This window comes from Poecilia reticulata, linkage group LG4 (genome assembly GCF_000633615.1).
Source record: "Poecilia reticulata strain Guanapo linkage group LG4, Guppy_female_1.0+MT, whole genome shotgun sequence".
NCBI lineage: Eukaryota > Metazoa > Chordata > Actinopteri > Cyprinodontiformes > Poeciliidae > Poecilia > Poecilia reticulata.
In genome coordinates this window covers 19,058,514-19,074,793 of record NC_024334.1, presented here as the reverse complement: position 1 = coordinate 19,074,793, position 16,280 = coordinate 19,058,514, and the positions used below count along the sequence as shown (strand labels likewise).

General features: G+C 40.8%; 2 protein-coding genes across 5 annotated transcripts in view; both read left to right on the top strand.

The window, feature by feature from the left end:
- The first annotated feature begins 548 nt into the window (after positions 1-548).
- On the top strand, positions 549-6,340 carry sgcb (sarcoglycan, beta (dystrophin-associated glycoprotein)). Its single transcript, XM_008407487.2, has 6 exons — positions 549-720; positions 1,324-1,533; positions 2,816-3,001; positions 3,107-3,298; positions 3,713-3,844; positions 5,067-6,340. The coding sequence occupies exons 1-6, from the start codon at positions 706-708 to the stop codon at positions 5,262-5,264; spliced, it is 933 nt and encodes a 310-aa protein (XP_008405709.1). The 5' UTR covers positions 549-705; the 3' UTR covers positions 5,265-6,340.
- Positions 6,341-6,413: 73 nt separating this feature from the next.
- lrrc66 (leucine rich repeat containing 66) overlaps positions 6,414-16,280 on the top strand; it is a 16,227-nt gene continuing 6,360 nt past the window's right edge. Inside the window, exons 1-5 of one of the 4 annotated variants that reach the window (XM_017304462.1) lie at positions 6,414-6,761; positions 6,869-7,313; positions 11,278-11,447; positions 11,621-11,954; positions 12,048-16,195. In XM_017304462.1, the coding sequence (XP_017159951.1) occupies positions 6,890-7,313; positions 11,278-11,447; positions 11,621-11,954; positions 12,048-16,195 (5,076 nt within the window). In that variant the 5' untranslated portion in view covers positions 6,414-6,761; positions 6,869-6,889. Of the gene's footprint in view, positions 7,314-11,277; positions 11,448-11,620; positions 16,196-16,280 lie in introns of those variants that run through there. The other 3 variants (XM_017304463.1, XM_017304461.1, XM_017304464.1) reach the window with 3 other exon arrangements.

Below are 16,280 nucleotides of genomic sequence, written 5' to 3'. Positions count from 1 at the left end.
TATCCCTAATCAAATAAAAAAAAACATCTATCTTTTGTTTGTTTTGTTTTTAATGTTATACTTTCTGTGGTTGGTCATGTTGGAGACGGAAGGGGGATCTCGCCCAGAGCACCATTAATGCAAGAACCGCTGCTGTATATTATAACTGCTGAAGTATTAGTTTAATTATTATGTTACACGTTTGTAATTATTCATTGTTAATTTACACAAAAACAAAAACAGTGGAAAACAAAAATTGCTAACATTATAAATATTTTTAAGGCTGATTACTTTTCATAATCATGCAGATATTAAAGTAAAACTTTTCCCCCTCTTGTAAAAGAGAAATTATACATTCCTCTTTTTTTTTTTCTTTTTTTTGTATCAAAAAAAATACACCCACAAAGAGCAGTAAAGTATAGAATGTTTCCAGTTTACCTTCGGAAAATATGAACGGATGTATTTTCCCTATTTTAGGATCTTTCTGCCATTGGCTGCTTCATCGTGGAACAAACCATCTTTTATCTTCAGCGCACACGCGCACAAGCGGAGGAGATAAAAATTAAACACCACGTCGTCGTCTGTAATTAGGTTCTTCATAAGGAGCAGAATTAAAAATATCACTGAGTAAATTGTCTGTCTGCCCATATTGTAGCGGAAACGCTTCAGTCACCTTCGCCAGTGAAGGTTGGTCCGCTCTCTGTCAGCAGAGGAGGGAGGGTCAACATGGCGTCCGAGGAGGTCCGTTATGTTCTTTATTTGCTCTTCTTCTCACATTTTATTAAGCCTTCTCATCATGCTCCACACAAAGAGTAACCCGGAGTCATTGTTAGTGATAAAGTGTTTAGGTTAAGGTGGTTTCTTTACGCGTGGCGTGTTTTGTTGCCGCTGCGGATGGAAATATGAGTGCAGCCTTATGAATGTTGGCCTTCGCGTCGATGTTTTTAAGACGTGAAACTTGTTTTCTCCGAAAGACCTGCTGTTTGAAAGCGCTACTGTGTTTGCTCTTAAAATAGAACGCAACTTAAATGTTTATGAGAGAAAAGACTTCATACCCGTTTCGTCACTAATAAGAGCGTAGTTTATTTTTAGTTATGATGACCACAGTCAGGCTGTCGCTGAGCATTTAACACCCATTCCGACGCAGAGATTTGGTTACGTTTGTTATGATGAGCATTTAACCAAATTAAGGAAAACTCGGTTCAGTATCGTATCTGTGTAAAGTTTGGACACCCCTCTGGTTATGTAAAACTACAGTCCAGTTTTGAATGTTAATTTCATTAAGTTTAGTAGTAAAGGTTATCTTGTAGTTTAATGCGCATATTTTGTCGTTTTGCCTCGCAGGAGAGCTCCAATGGCCCCGTGAAGAGGTCCATGCGTGAGAAGGCCATAGAGAGGCGCAACATCAACAAGGAGCACAACAGCAACTTCAAAGCGGGCTATGTACCCATAGAAGAAGAACGTCTTCATAAGACCGGGCTGAGAGGACGCAAGGGAAACATGGCTGTTTGCATCATAGTGCTCCTCTTCCTGCTGGCCTTAATTAATCTCATTGTAAGTCTCCTAGCCTGACTGCAGTAACTTGCAATTAAATATAACCCTTTGGACTTTTCCTACACTTTCTTACAGTGCAACCGAACTTTATTTGGGATCTTTAGCATTCCACGTGAAAGACAGACTAAAATTAGTGTCCACTTCTGGAGTGGACGAGCAATGATGCATGTTTTCCACACGATTTTTACCAGTACAATCTTAAAAGTGTGGCGTATGTTTGTATTTAGACCAACTTTGGAGTATGTATCAACTACAAACTGAACTTTTTGGCCGTTTCTCCTTGTGAAATCTACTAAATGTGATCATATCAGATGGAGAGCATCTGTAGAAAGCAATTTTCAAGTGCAAATTCTCACTGAATTTAAGTTTAAACTTTATCTGGAAAATAGTAACACCAAAAAAAAAGCTGTTTAATCTTTGTTATTGTTATTCTGAATGGTAGACCTCCCCTCCATTCTTACGTTTTTTGTAGCCTCAAGCAGACTTTTTGCTAAGATTCTTTACCTTCATCTGTCATCCCGTTAATTATGACCAGCTGTTGAAGAAACGCATTTCCACTTCATGATGCTGCCTCCGCCATGCTTCAACATGAAGGGTGGTGTATTGAGGATGATGTGCAGTGTTAGCTTTCCTCAGTAGTGTCATAAGGTGTGGTTGGTGGTGGTGAGGAGAGACGCAGAGACCCAGGTTGTGATTAAGATGATGAAGGATTTAGTGGTGAAAATGATCAAACAGTCCAAACCAGGCGGCACGGCAGAGATTTTAGCACACAGCTAAATACCATTAGCCCTGACAAAAAGACTGAAAAGAGAGCTAAGCTAACCAGGACTTCACAGTTCAACTGGAGAGCTAAAACGACAACTGACATTAGACGTACGCTAGACGTATGTTAGACAAGGACCCAACAAGAGACAGAGACAACAGGTGGACTTAAATACACAGGGAGGGTAATCAGGTAACTAGACACACCTGGGAAACAATCAACGGGGAAGACGCAGAGACAACAGAGACTCACAGGACAGAAACTGAATACAGAAAACTCTTAAAAATAAATACACAGAAACACGGATCATGACAAGTAGATGACATTTTGCATGTAGACCAATTTGGTCCCATCTTACCAGAGCTCCTTCTTTATGCCTTGTTGCAAACTGCAGGACAGGACGTCTTATGGTTTACATTCAGCAATGGCTTTCTTTGTCCCACTTTCCAAGAAAAAACAGTGAAGTTTGTGCTTGTAGCTTGACAAAATGAGCTCTGACGCGACTCCGCTGTCACTCAGATCACACTGGTAATATGGACGGTGATCCGAATCGGCCCGAACGGCTGCGACAGCATGGAGTTCCACGAGAGCGGCCTGCTGCGCTTCAAACAGAAGGCCGACATGGGAATTGTTCATCCTCTGCACAAAAGCACGGTCGGCGGCCGCAAAGACCAGGACCTGGTCATCGTGGGCAACAACAACCCGGTAAGAAAACATTTACACACGGCGAGTTTTCTCCAAAGAAACGACAGCATTTGGGAACCCAGTTAGAGCAGCTTGTCTGTTCTTTTTGCCGTGTTGTTCCAACAGGTTGTGTTCCAGCAAGGCAACACGAAGCTGAGCGTGGAAAAGGACAAGACCTCAGTCGTCAGCGACGCCGGCATATCCTTCACAGACCCTCGGACGCAGACAACTTTCTTCAGCACAGACTTTGAAAACCACGAGTTCCACCTGCCCAAAGGAGTCAAAGTCCTCAGTGTTAAAAAGGCATCCACTGAAAGGGTGTGTAGGGAAGCCAGCCTCTGCTGACGGCTGTGTGTAAAAAAAAAAAAAAACATGATTCATTAATTATATTTAACAACCTGTGCAGGCGATATTGCTCTTATTGCTGTCCGTAACAGTAAAAATTGATCGAAAACGAAAGAGAGATATTAGATGCTGACCAAATTTCCCCTAGTGTCTTTGCCAAAAGAAAAGTGTGAATTGTTTTTGAAGTAATGTGATTGTTAACAGGCGTATTTTTGCAATTTCTTGCAAAAATTGACAGTGTACTTCCAAAAACAAAAGCACATCAAGTATGAAGTAAATGAGTGAAAAACAAGGGGGGTCTAGGAATTTTCTCTCATGTAATCCTGATGTATTTAAGGAGCCGGTGCCTTTCTCATTTTAGTGGCATATTTTGCTCTTTATTTTCAGATCACCAGCAGCGCATCATCTGACCTGAACATCAAGGGAGACACTAAGGCCATCATTCGCGGTAATGAGGGAGTGAACATCATGGGCCGCACTGTGGAGTTTAAAATGGGTGGAGACATTGAGCTCAGAGCTGTAAGTATAAAGCATAATGACATGCTATATTTATAGTGCTCAGAAACATGCATACACTCATTTTTAGCTCTTGGTGATTCATTTCAACTGCTCTGGAAGGATGAGACTGTTCTTGATCATTTTATCCAGTTTCCTACTTATGAGGAGTGTGGTTTTTGTCACATGGTTGAAACCAGGTCACAGCAACATAACAGTGGCCCCAAGCAAACATTAAAACTGGTTTTAGAATGGACGAGGCTAATAGATTTGTGAAAAGATCTGACTGGAAATCTACAAAACATTTGTGGAACAGGCTTGAAATCAGGCTCTCTGCCAGAACGTAACTTATTTAAATGAACAAATGCACAAATTCTGATACCAATTAAGAACTGTCAAAAAATTGCACCAATCGACACTTAATTTTAAGTGATCAGCCAATATTTACATGTGAAAACCATCTGTTCAATCTTCGCAAAGGTGTGAAAATCAGCCGCTCGCTGCGTTTTCATTACAAATATGCGCAAAACTTTGTCTATAACTCTACTAATGTGAAAATAAAAAACACAATTTCTCAATCGCGATGTTTCCGTTAAATAAGAAGCCCAATTGAAATCACACGAGTAGGTTTGTCCACACAATTTGTCTGCACCGTCATCCTCCTTCCACTTCCTGTCGTCTTATTCTTTGTTGTTTGCGCCAACCGCAACGTCCAGTTGTTGATCACATGACTCGTGTGTTGTGTGAACAAAGTGTTTCAATTACAGTTTCACAAATTTCAGTATGATCGAAAAGCTACTTCATCCTAGCGCCAAACCCATTTCCTCAAACAACAACAGGTTTTTAGAAATCACTGTGTTTCCATTAAACAAACTTGTTTTCAACGTGTGAAATTGCGCAATTACATGGCCATTGGAAATGGGGCTACTGTCCACCCATCAGCCCACGTCTGCATGTGTGGCGGTTAACAATAGTTATCCTACTGCTGCCAACTTGTTGCTAACATCCTACTACTGCCGGCAGCTCAGGATTTTAAAGATTGGTGATTGGCCAGAAAACTGCAGTCGATGCAGCCCTACCTGCTAAAAAACGCAGTCAAGAAGGATTCAAATAACTATTTCAAAGCCTGAAACCAACATTCATGGTCACAATGACGGCACACAAACCTCATACAGTCACCGTATCGAGCCCGATAAGGCCGGGTCTTGAAGAATAGACGCCCTTGACGATGCTTTCCTCTTTGCAGGAGAACAGCATCGTCCTCAATGGCTCAGTGATGTTCAACACCACACGCATTCCCAGCTCCACAGACCTGACATTCAACGACGGCCTGGAGAGGTACAAGCTCTGCATGTGCGAAGATCGGACTCTGTTCCGCGTACTGGTGAAGTTTCCCAACATGGGCTGCCAGATCTCAGACAACCCGTGTGGGAAAGCTCACTAGCGCCGCCGTTCCATCCGTCTGCAGTCGGTGGACTGTGAAATCAGACAAACCTCTTCCAAACCTGCACATTTTGGACCGAGTTCAGTTCAAATTTGAGTTTAACTTGGCGGTTAAGGTGAGCCGTTTCTGTGAGTGCCAAATTTACATTTTATTACAAATCTACCCAAAGATATTACGGGAGTTTGTAAAAAAAAAAAACAAAAAAAAAACACATTGTTTTTTATAATATTCGTCAGCCTGTATCCTAAATTCAGAAAACTATTGTAAACATTAAGTTGTTCTGCAGTTTACGCCGCATGTTTGTAGCAGTCGTAAGCTGCTGTATTTATTTCCTGCTTCTCCATCACCTCACATCTGTTCACAAAAGGGTTTGTGTAAAAGTGACTTAAAAAAATGCAGAGAGACAAGTGTGTTTACTAAAAAAACTGACTTCATCGAGACACTACATGATAGTTAACTTAGAAATATGCAGAACTCAAACAGAACGTCTTTCTGCACACGTTGAACTGTTTATCATGCACGTGCCAACGGACTTAAAGGGATGAAATGTTATTTATATTTTACCTATATAGTGAGGCTTTTCTAATGCTAATAGGAAGGAGTGTACGAGTTGTGTTAACAGAGCAGCGCCTTGCGAAAGTATTCACACCTATTGAGCTTTTCACATTTATAGTATATCGATTCCCGTCCGATTCACAATTACGCTCTACTTTTTCTCAAGATAAATGAATAAAATAAAAAATAAAAAACAACTAAACAATAAATTACATTGGAATTTGTTGTTGGCCGTGTCGTGTGGAAAGTTTGGTGGGTGGGAATACTTTTGCGAGGTAAATGCTAATCTTTTTACGAGGCAATGGTGCCGAAAGTGGACGCCGTTTAGAGTGGTTTGAATTTTGTGCAATACAATATAAAAAGTTTTTGACTGTTGCTTTGGGTTGTGTGTGGCCTGTTGTGTAACAATGTTGGAGCGGACTTGATGCCTTTGGTGAGAAAAGTTTTGTTTTTCCATCACTTCAACGTGACGACATGGATACGTTTAAAATGAAATAAATAAATAAAATAAAAAAATCCAACATTTCACTGGCTTCTTTTTCATGAAAGAAACTTGTCACTACTTGAAATCTCTTATCTGCGCTTCACTGTGCCTTGTGTGTTTACATGGTCCTTTAAAATCATAAAAAGAAATACCAGTGATTATTACACGGCGCTATCATCTGACAGAATGTGCAACCAGGGCATGGTTCTCTTAGTCATAACTGTTCAGGATGGCTTATCTTGGCACCGCATCGACGGAGGGGAAACGACGACGGTAAGGCATTAACCAGCCGTGTAAATGATTGAATAAATCACTGTGACATTTTTGGGCTGGGGCTCATAAAGTTTTGAAGGAGCAGCATCCACTTCAGACTTTGATCAGAACATGCTGGACAGTACAGTTCAGGTGTGAGAAGAGTCACAAGGTTTCCTGTCAGCCTGGTGACAGCTTTTACCCAGGTGAGTTTCTTCAACTCAAATTGCCTCGCGGTTTTAATTCTCAAAACTTGCCGTCAAAGCACTCAATCGGGTTGCTTCTGAAGAGGGTTGACGTTTTTCATTTCTAGTTTTAAAGGCCTGGGGTTGCGATGGCGGTACGCCGCTCGTCGTTTTGGGCGGCTGTGCTGCTCCTGGCCTCCTTGGATCTCTGGTGCTCCTCTTCCTCGCCTCCCTGTCCGGAATCCTGCGTTTGCCGAGGAGCTCTGCTGCTGAACTGCTCCTCGGCTGGCCTGTCCTCTGTACCGCAGCCCGTCCAGGACCCCATCGCCGAGCTCGACTTGTCTCATAACCTCCTCAGCTCTATCGCTTTTCATCAACCGCATCCCAACCTCAGGAACCTGTGGCTGGGGAACAACAGCATCCCACACTTGTCTCTCTGCATAGAGAGATCCGTCACGGCTCGACGTCTCGGGCGTCGCTCGGCGGCCGGGAGCCGGTCCAGGTGCCTGAGCTGGGCCCCCGCCTTGCAGCTGCTATCAGCTGAGAGGAACCTGCTGGAGCAGCTGCCACGGGGTGAGCAGGTGTTATATAATCATACACCCATCCACATTAAATATTATCAAGGTGCTTAAAGGAGAAAAGCCTGCTGTCAGCAACACGCTAAAATCCCTTAAATCCGACCTTTAACCTTCTCTGGACACAAAATCATGTAATTAGGAGTAATTGTTTTAGTACCAGTGGGAGTCATTCGTTTCCATAACAATCCATTAAAAATAGATGTAGTTAAGGCATTTTTTAAAGAGTAGCACTTTGCGGATGCAGAATCTTCATATCAACCACATAGGAGACAAATTATGTTTGAGAGTAATTCCAGAAGAAAAAGCCTATTATGTCGTCACAAACAGAAACATTTTAGATTTACTGGGACTTCAGCAGGAAGTGTGTGGTTTGGTCAGATGAGACTAAAATTTATCTTTTAGGAAACAAACACTGCAGCTGGGTTTGGTGGGTCAAAAAACTGACAACAGATTATTTCAGTGGATTAATGAGCCAAGTCATAATGCCAAATCTACACAGAAATGGTTAATCGATATTAGTCTATACACAAAAAAAGGACAAAATTACAGAGCTGAAAGCTCAGAGTTCAGGGGCCACGATTCTTTTTTGGGTGTGCCCAAGTTAGTTCTTGAGTAAAAAGTTACGGGATGTTTTTTCCTACTTACAATGATTTTAAAATTAAAACAAAACAAAAAAACACGATTAGTTAAAAAAACACTTTGTGCCTCTCCTAATATTTTCTATTTAAGAAGATGCAAATTTGTGATTCTTGAACTGTGGTCAAGGGACGAACACATTTTTTTCCCCAAGAACTGCAAATGGCCCCCAGGCTGCACTTTGAACACCCCGATCTTAAGAGATTGTGCAAAGACGACTGAAAGATCCTTCTCTCTGTATCATCACACTGTGTCCGTACACTATGTATGTTGCCTGAGGGAAAATAAAATCCCAAGAATCCCTCTGCACTGTGCAAGATTATAACATAGAAATCCTATCCAGTATAAAAGGACTGAGGATTCTTTGCATGCCATGCAAGTTAATGTGGGTACATTTCCAGGGCTGCTGCCCACAGGATTGTGAAATATTGGTTGATGATTGTCATATGATTATGAATAATCATAATAATAATGAAACAGGCCTCTTATGTTTATTTTTAGGCCATATTAAATATAACATTTCTACGTAAAATAAGTCACAAAAGGAGATTTTAATGATTAATGCTGATGTCACACCTTTTTTCTCAAATTTGTGTCGTTTTATAGTTGCAATTTTCCACCTTTGTTGTCAGCTGCAAATATTAAAAAACCCCACACCTCGTCATTGGTGAAGATAAATGATGAAAAAAGATGCTCAGCAATTCTAGGTTTGTTTTTTGTAATTCTAATAAATATGTTTCCATTAATTATCAAGAAGGTACAAGATAATCTGGCATTTACCACTAAAAAAAACCTAATTAGCAAGAGATGATTCATTATTAATTTTCAAAATGACTCACTTTTCTTTGTTTTATTATCTTTTGAGAGCCAATGTACCCGACTCATTTCAAAGTCAGGTATGTTGGTTCTTATCTGGTGCGTGCTTTCTGTAGAGCGGTGTAAATCGGGGTCAGACTGACAGAACTGGACCATGAGCGACAAAATGATCCAAACGTAATATTTAATTTCACCAGTAAATCAATGTTTAGGTAAACTAAATATTTTGGATGTTTAAATGGAGATGGATGCAGTGATCCAGTGAAGCTAGTTTTTTTAACCGAGTTTCCAGAAAAAAATATCTTTTTTTTAGGAGTGGCAGGAGAAGAACATCCATCTGATAACTTCTACAGTCACGCCTTTATTTGCCGTACAGAATGAAGTTAGGAAATGGCTGAGTTACTAAAACTGGCTAAATTGATCAGGCTTTGGTAAAAAGAAAAGGCATAATTAAGTATAAAACTAAAAACGGAGCTTATACTCTACAATCCAAATGTGTATGCAGTTTGTAATTGTTCAGATTTGCCTTTCATTTCCACACATACACAAACCCTTTCTATCCTTTATCTTTAGAACTTTGCACCATGCACAAATGAGCGAACCTCCCAAGATAATGACGCTGCTGTTAGTTTATACTGACATTCCACTGACTTAAACAAGGTGTGAGTGTGCAAATGAAATATTTATGATTTCATTGTTTCACAGGCCTCCCTGTGCTTGGCTGAACATGTTTTTTCTTCCTTGGAAAAGTATTTCTTCTGCTTTGTGCCATTTGAAGAGCTGCTTTGAGAGTCCTGAGGCCCAGTTCTGGTTAGGTGGAGGAAAAAGGATACATAGCATTCCATTGACAGTAGAAATATAAATGTGTAGCATGCATCTCTCTATCAGTTCTCCTACATCAATGCTTTCAAAAACTCAAGTCTCTTGAAATTTGCCTTTACCAGATTTGCACATGTAGAGAAAATAAGATGGTCTACCTGAGAGATTGGATGGAAAGCACCAGTTTTCAAGCTTTGGCATAGATCGTAAATTAGATTTTCTGGACCTGACTATATATGGATATGTTTTGATCTGGATTATCCCATTGCAGCTCTGGTCATTTGTTTATGGCCTACTGGAAGGTTAATCTCTACCACTGTCTTAAGTCTTTTCCAAGTTAATTTATTGCTTTATTTGTCCAGAACAACTTGCAAATACTTTCAGTTTCTTCTACCTTTCCTATATCAAAGTTCGAAGAGGAATTATTATCTTTTTTTTTTTTTGGCTTCCTCTGTTATTCTGCTGAGATATGAACTTAAAGACAAGAGAGGATAATAAAACTGAAGTCAAATTTCGGAACTCCGAGGTGTCAATTTCAGGATCATTAGTGACCCTATCCCCCACCTTTGAATTTTCCCTTTGGTCACATGTAAAAAAAAAAAAAAAGTAAATCATCACAAACCTAGGAGTAAAACTCGATGGCAGCCTAAATTTTGCCTGCCATATCAATACTGTGGTTAAGTCTTCTTTCTTTCAAAAATCCAGTCCCTAAATTCTAGGTGCCAGCCAGACGCAGTGATCCACGCTTTTATTACCTCACGTCTGGATTATTGCGACTCCCAGGCCTCCCTGGTACATCTGGTGCAAAATGCTGCTCCATAATTTTTAACCGGTGCAGGTAAACGAGCGCATATAACTCCGGTTTTTCATTGGCTTCGTGTTCAGTTTTGAATCCATTTAAAAATTATTTTGTTAGTTTTTATGTCGTCTGATGGTCTTTTCTTTAGATCATTTGACCAGATGCATTTAAGAGACGGAGCTTTTGCAGCTCTGGCACCTAAAACGTGGAATGAGTTGCTGCTAAAGGTCATGCAGGCCCCATTTCTTGCCGTTTTTAAAACTCATTTAAATACACTTTTTATTTTATTTTAGTTGTCTGGATTGTTTTGTTTTTGTCCTTCATTTTACGATTTTGTGCAGCATTTTGGTCAGCTGCTATGTTTTAAATGCTTTAGAAATAAAGTGGTATGGTACCTAGACACTCCTTTTGAAAAATTCTGGCCTGGCTTCTGATCTTCATAACATGATGCAGTCAACACCGTGTTTTTCCATAGTGAAGGTGTGTTAAAGGTAATGTGGGGTTAGTTAATTGGTTAGGGTTTATATGAATTACAACATTTAATTTCCTTTAGTGATCAATAAAGTTTTTTTGAATTTGAATTTTCCTTCACGACAAAAGTGGCCTGAATACAAATTCAGGCCAAATTCAGGTCACACTTTTCATATTTTTATTCATAATATATATTTCTATAGATAAAAAAACATCTCTTTTTTGTTCCACTTCCAAATTATGCACTACTTTGTGTTGATCTTGACATAAAATTCCGACATATGAATGTTTGCTGTTGTAATATGATTAAACATACAACATTAAAAAGATGTTACCTTGAAGCAGATCTTTGTTTCTTTTTGGAATTGGCTTCCTCTTGATGTTGAATTCTAATTAAATCTCATTTCTTTTCTTGGAGGCCTGGATGCTGTCGAATCCTTACAGGTCCTGGAGCTGTCTTTCAACAGGATCTCAAGTCTTGAACTGGGAGTCCTTGGTGGCCTTCATCAGCTGCAGGAGCTTCACTTACAGCATAACCTGATTACACATCTGGATCCACAGATGTTTCAGAATTTAGAGCAACTCAAGGTAAGCCTGTTTTTTTTTAATGCCAATTATTCTCTGTACCAGGTGAAATGTTGAATTCTGTTAAGTCAACATTTTTTTAGAAAAGCGTTTCGGGTTAGGATTTACTGTGCTAACTTTAATATAAGGCTAATTACCTCTACTTAATCTCATTCGATATTGTGTTCCTCTCAAAGGTTCTTGACCTGAGGTTCAACATGTTGACAACCATGCAGCAATTGACATACATCACTTTGCGCAACATTGAAGCAGATGTTAAGCTGGGTGGAAACAGGTGGCGCTGTGACTGCAACATGCGTAGTACAAGGAGGCAGATGGCTTATGACGGCACCAGAGGCATGAGGACCTGGAACATCATATGTTCTGAGCCTTCCATCATCTCGGGCAAAGACCTTCTGCAGCTGGATGAGGAGGACCTGACATGCTTAAGCTCTGAAAACAACTTAAATTTTCACCGAGACGTGACGGTGTACAGTGGCACTGAGATCCTGCTCTCCTGCTCAGCACAAGGTAACACATGACATATTCTATAATCAAGAATTAATAACACAGTAAATAAAAACTTACATTAGTCCTGTTATTGTTATGCTGTTGTTTTTTTAGAGTCAGAGTGGTGGACACCCGATGGTCGAGCATCTGCGAGCCAGCAAGGAGATCGTCTGCTCATCAGTGACTTTTCAGAGGGAGATACGGGACTGTATGTGTGTATGTCTGAAGAAGACCACGTTCTGTCTGTTTTTAACCTCCAAATCAGTAAAATGAGAGGTGCAAGACAGGAAAGGAGCTTACCCGGGGTCCGCACTCAAGCGACTCCACAAACACCTATAAGCGGGAAGGTTGGAGCGACAGCAGGGGGCTTCACTCAGTCTGACATGGCTTTGGCAGTGTGTCTGTCGATTTTATTCACGTTCCTGTTGGCGTTCATCCTCGGAGTCCTGGCGAGACCATGTATCAGTAGGCTTTGTAGAAGGGTCATCAAAAAGAAAGACTCCCCAGCAACTCATACCGTCACTTCTGCTCAACAGAGACATTACGACAACCAGGCCTTTTCAAATGCTGAAGAACCAGCAGAGATAGGACCTCACAGGGAGAGAAGAGTCACTTTTAGCCATTTAGAGGTCACAGAGGAAAGGAACATGCAATATTATGACACTGTTGCGAGTGGCGATCAGCAGAGCATTAGAAGCGACGAGGTGTTTGAGTATCAAGAAGTCGAGGTTGACTTACGTGGGCGTCCCAGGCGGAGTGATGACAGCAGCTCGGCTGAATTGGCTGCAGAGCGCCTGCGCAACATGAAGTTTGAACCTATTCCTGACCCGGATGAGCTTGAGGAGAGGAGAAGCCTTTCATCATCCTCAGATTCTTCCCAAAGTGCATCAGAATCAGACCAAATGACCAGAAAGCACACCAGGCCCAAGTCTGTTCAGCTGGTAGAAGATTCGTTTCAGACGAGAGCAGATATATCAATAGGCACAAAAACAGAAACCCCACGAATATCCACGAAGGGCAAAAGTGAATATCCTGGATCCTCTGCTCTACATACAAATAAGGCAAACACCACAGACTCTGATATTTCTCAGGGTGATGGAGAACTATTTGAATTCAGCGATGGTGCTCAAAGTCCCTCAGCCAAGAATGGCTACGGTACCAAAAGTCTAGGAGATGTACCGGAGTATTCCTCTTCCGCTTCCTCTGATTCAAGTGACAGTGACAGGGAGCCAAGGCAAACTAAGATCAAACAAAAGACAAAAAAGAAGCAGAAGAAAGTTGCACAAAAATCAAAACCTGGAACAAGTTCATCATCTTCTTCCCACAGTGAGAGCGAAGAAAAAGTCACATATGTTGATGGTAGAGGCAGAATCAACACTCAGCAGCTTCAAGAGTCCAAAACAAAAATCGATGATTCAGATGAATATTGGCCTGCTGTAGATCTTCAGCACATTCCTCGTCTCAAAAGGCGTCTAGATGTCAAAGCATTGCTACCAAGTTCTGATTCGTCTTCTAGTAGTGAGAGTGAAGATGAACCAAGAGGCCATGTGACAAAAAATACACGAGACGAGTTAATAATAGCAAGACGCCCCATTAATCAGTCTCAAAAAGTAAGCCCCAAGCCAGGAAACCAACTGCCTGGCTTTGAACTCAGAAAAACATCCGCAAACAAGAGACCTCTTGACACCAAAGTACCAACAGCAGGTTCAGATTCATCAACCAGTAGTGACAGTGATGATGAAACTACTCACCTAAGAGTGAAGAAACCAGGAAGGTTGGATGTTGCACATCTGTCATTTCAAAAATCTCTCTCAAAAAGCAGTGATCCAGCAGATTCAACTTCCTCTTCCAGCAGTGACACCGAGGATCAAGAAAAAGCCAATGTGCTTAAACAGAGGAAAGAGAATTTGTCAAAGATTCAAACTAAAGTTTCTCCAACACTAAGTCCTAAACGAGACACAGATTCAGATTCATCTTCTAGTAGTGACAGTGACCATGACATGAGAGACCATATAAGACAACAAGAGGAGTTGCCGATATCAAAGTCTCCAACTAAAGTAACTCAGACGGTAACCCAGAAAGCCCCAAGCCAGTGGCCTTCAATTGATCTTGGGAGAGTAACAAGAATAAAAAGACGTCTGGATATCAAAGCACCAAAAGCACATTCAGATTCATCATCTAGCAGTGACAGTGAAGATGAAGCAAGAGACCGACTGATGAAACAAAAGCAAGAGGAGTTGCTGATGTCAAGGCTTCCAGGTAAAGTTTCTCCAACAGTGCATCCCAAACCAGAAAATCGTTGGTCTGCATCTGAACTTGGAAAAACAACCCAAATCAAGAAACCCATGGATATTAAATCATCATCAACAGATTCAGATTCATCTTCTAGTAGCGACAGTGACAATGACAAAAAAGATCATGTGACATCAAAAAAGCAAATGGATTTACATATCTCAAAACTTCCAACTACAGTAACTACATCAAGTCAGAAACCAGAAAGCCAGTGGCCAGTACTTGATTTTGGGAGAGTAACAAGGATAAAAAGGCGTCTGGATATCAAAGCACCAAAAGCAGATACAGATTCATCATGTAGTAGTGACAGTGAGTATGAAACAAATCGTTGGTCTGCACCTGAACTTGGAAAAACAACCCAAAGCAAGAAAAATGTGGATATCAAAGCATCATCAACAGATTCAGATTCATCTTCTAGTAGTGACAGTGGTGATGACATGAAATACCACATAACACAAAAGAAGCAAGAGAAGATGCATATCTCAAAACATCCAAGTAGTGCATCTATGGCAAACCAAAAGCCAAACCAGTGGCCTTCCCTTGATTTTGGTAGAACGACACGAATAAAAAGGCGTCTGGATATCAAAGCACCAAAAGCAAATTCAGATTCATCATCTAGTAGTGACAGTGAGGATGAAACAAGAGACCAACTGATGAAACAAAAGCAAGAGGAATTGCTGATGTCACAGCTTCCAGGTAGAGTTTATCCAACAGTGCATCCCAAACCAGAAAATCATTGGGCTGCACCTGAACTTGGAAAAACAACCCAAATCAAGAAACCTGTGGATATCAAAGCAGCATCCACAGAGTCAGACTCGTCTTCCAGTAGTGACAGTGACAATGAAAGAAAAGATTATATGACATCAAAAAAGCAAATGGATTTACATATCCCAAAGCTTCCAAGTAACGTAACTACAGCAAGTCAGAAACGGGAAAGCCAGTGGCCAGTACTTGACTTTGGGAGAGTAACAAGGATAAAAAGGCGTCTGGATATCAAAGCACCAAAAGCAGATACAGATTCATCATCTAGCAGTGACAGTGAGTATGAAACCCAAATCAAGAAAAATGTGGATATCAAAGCACTATCAACAGGTTCAGATTCGTCTTCTAGTAGTGACAGTGACAATGAAAGAAACGGTCAAATCACACAAAACAAGCAAGAGGAGTTATATATTTCAAAACTTCCAGTTAAGGTAACTACATCAACTCAGAAGCCAGCAAATCAGTGGCCTACCATTGATTTTGGGAGAGTACAACGAATCAAAAGACGTCTGGATATCAAAGCACCCACCGCCGTTCCAGAGTCATCATCTAGTAGTGACAGTGAGGATGAAACAAGAGGCAATGCGATGAAACAAAAGCAAGAGGAATTGCTGATGTCCAAGCTTCCAAGTAGAGTTTATCCAACAGTGCATCTCAAACCAGAAAATCGTTGGTCTGCACCTGATCTTGGCAAAACAACTCAAATCAAAAAACCTGTGGATATCAAAGTATCATCAACAGATTCAGACTCGTCTTCTAGTAGTGACGGTGACAATGAAAGAAAAGATCAAATCACACAAAAGAAGAAAGAGGAATTATACATTTCAAAACTTCCAGTTAATGTAACTACATCAACCCAGAACCCATCAAACCAGTGGCCTACCCTTGATTTTGGGAGAGTAAAACGAATCAAAAGACGTCTGGATATCAAAGCACCCACTGCAGATTCAGATTCATCTTCATCTTCCAGTAGTGACAGTGAGGATGAAACAAGAGATCATGTGTTAAAAACAAAGCCAGAGGAATTGCTGGTGTCCAAGCTTCCAAGTAAAGTTTATCCAACAGTGCATCCCAAACCAGAAAATCTTTGGTCTGCACCTGATCTTGGCAAAACAACCCAAATCAAGAAACCTGTGGATATCAAAGTATCATCAACAGATTCAGACTCATCTTCTAGTAGTGACAGTGGCGGTGACATGAAACACCACATAACTCAAAAGAAGCCAGCAAACCAGTGGCCTACCCTTGATTTTGGGAGAGCAACAAAAGTCAAAAGACGTCTGGATATCAAAG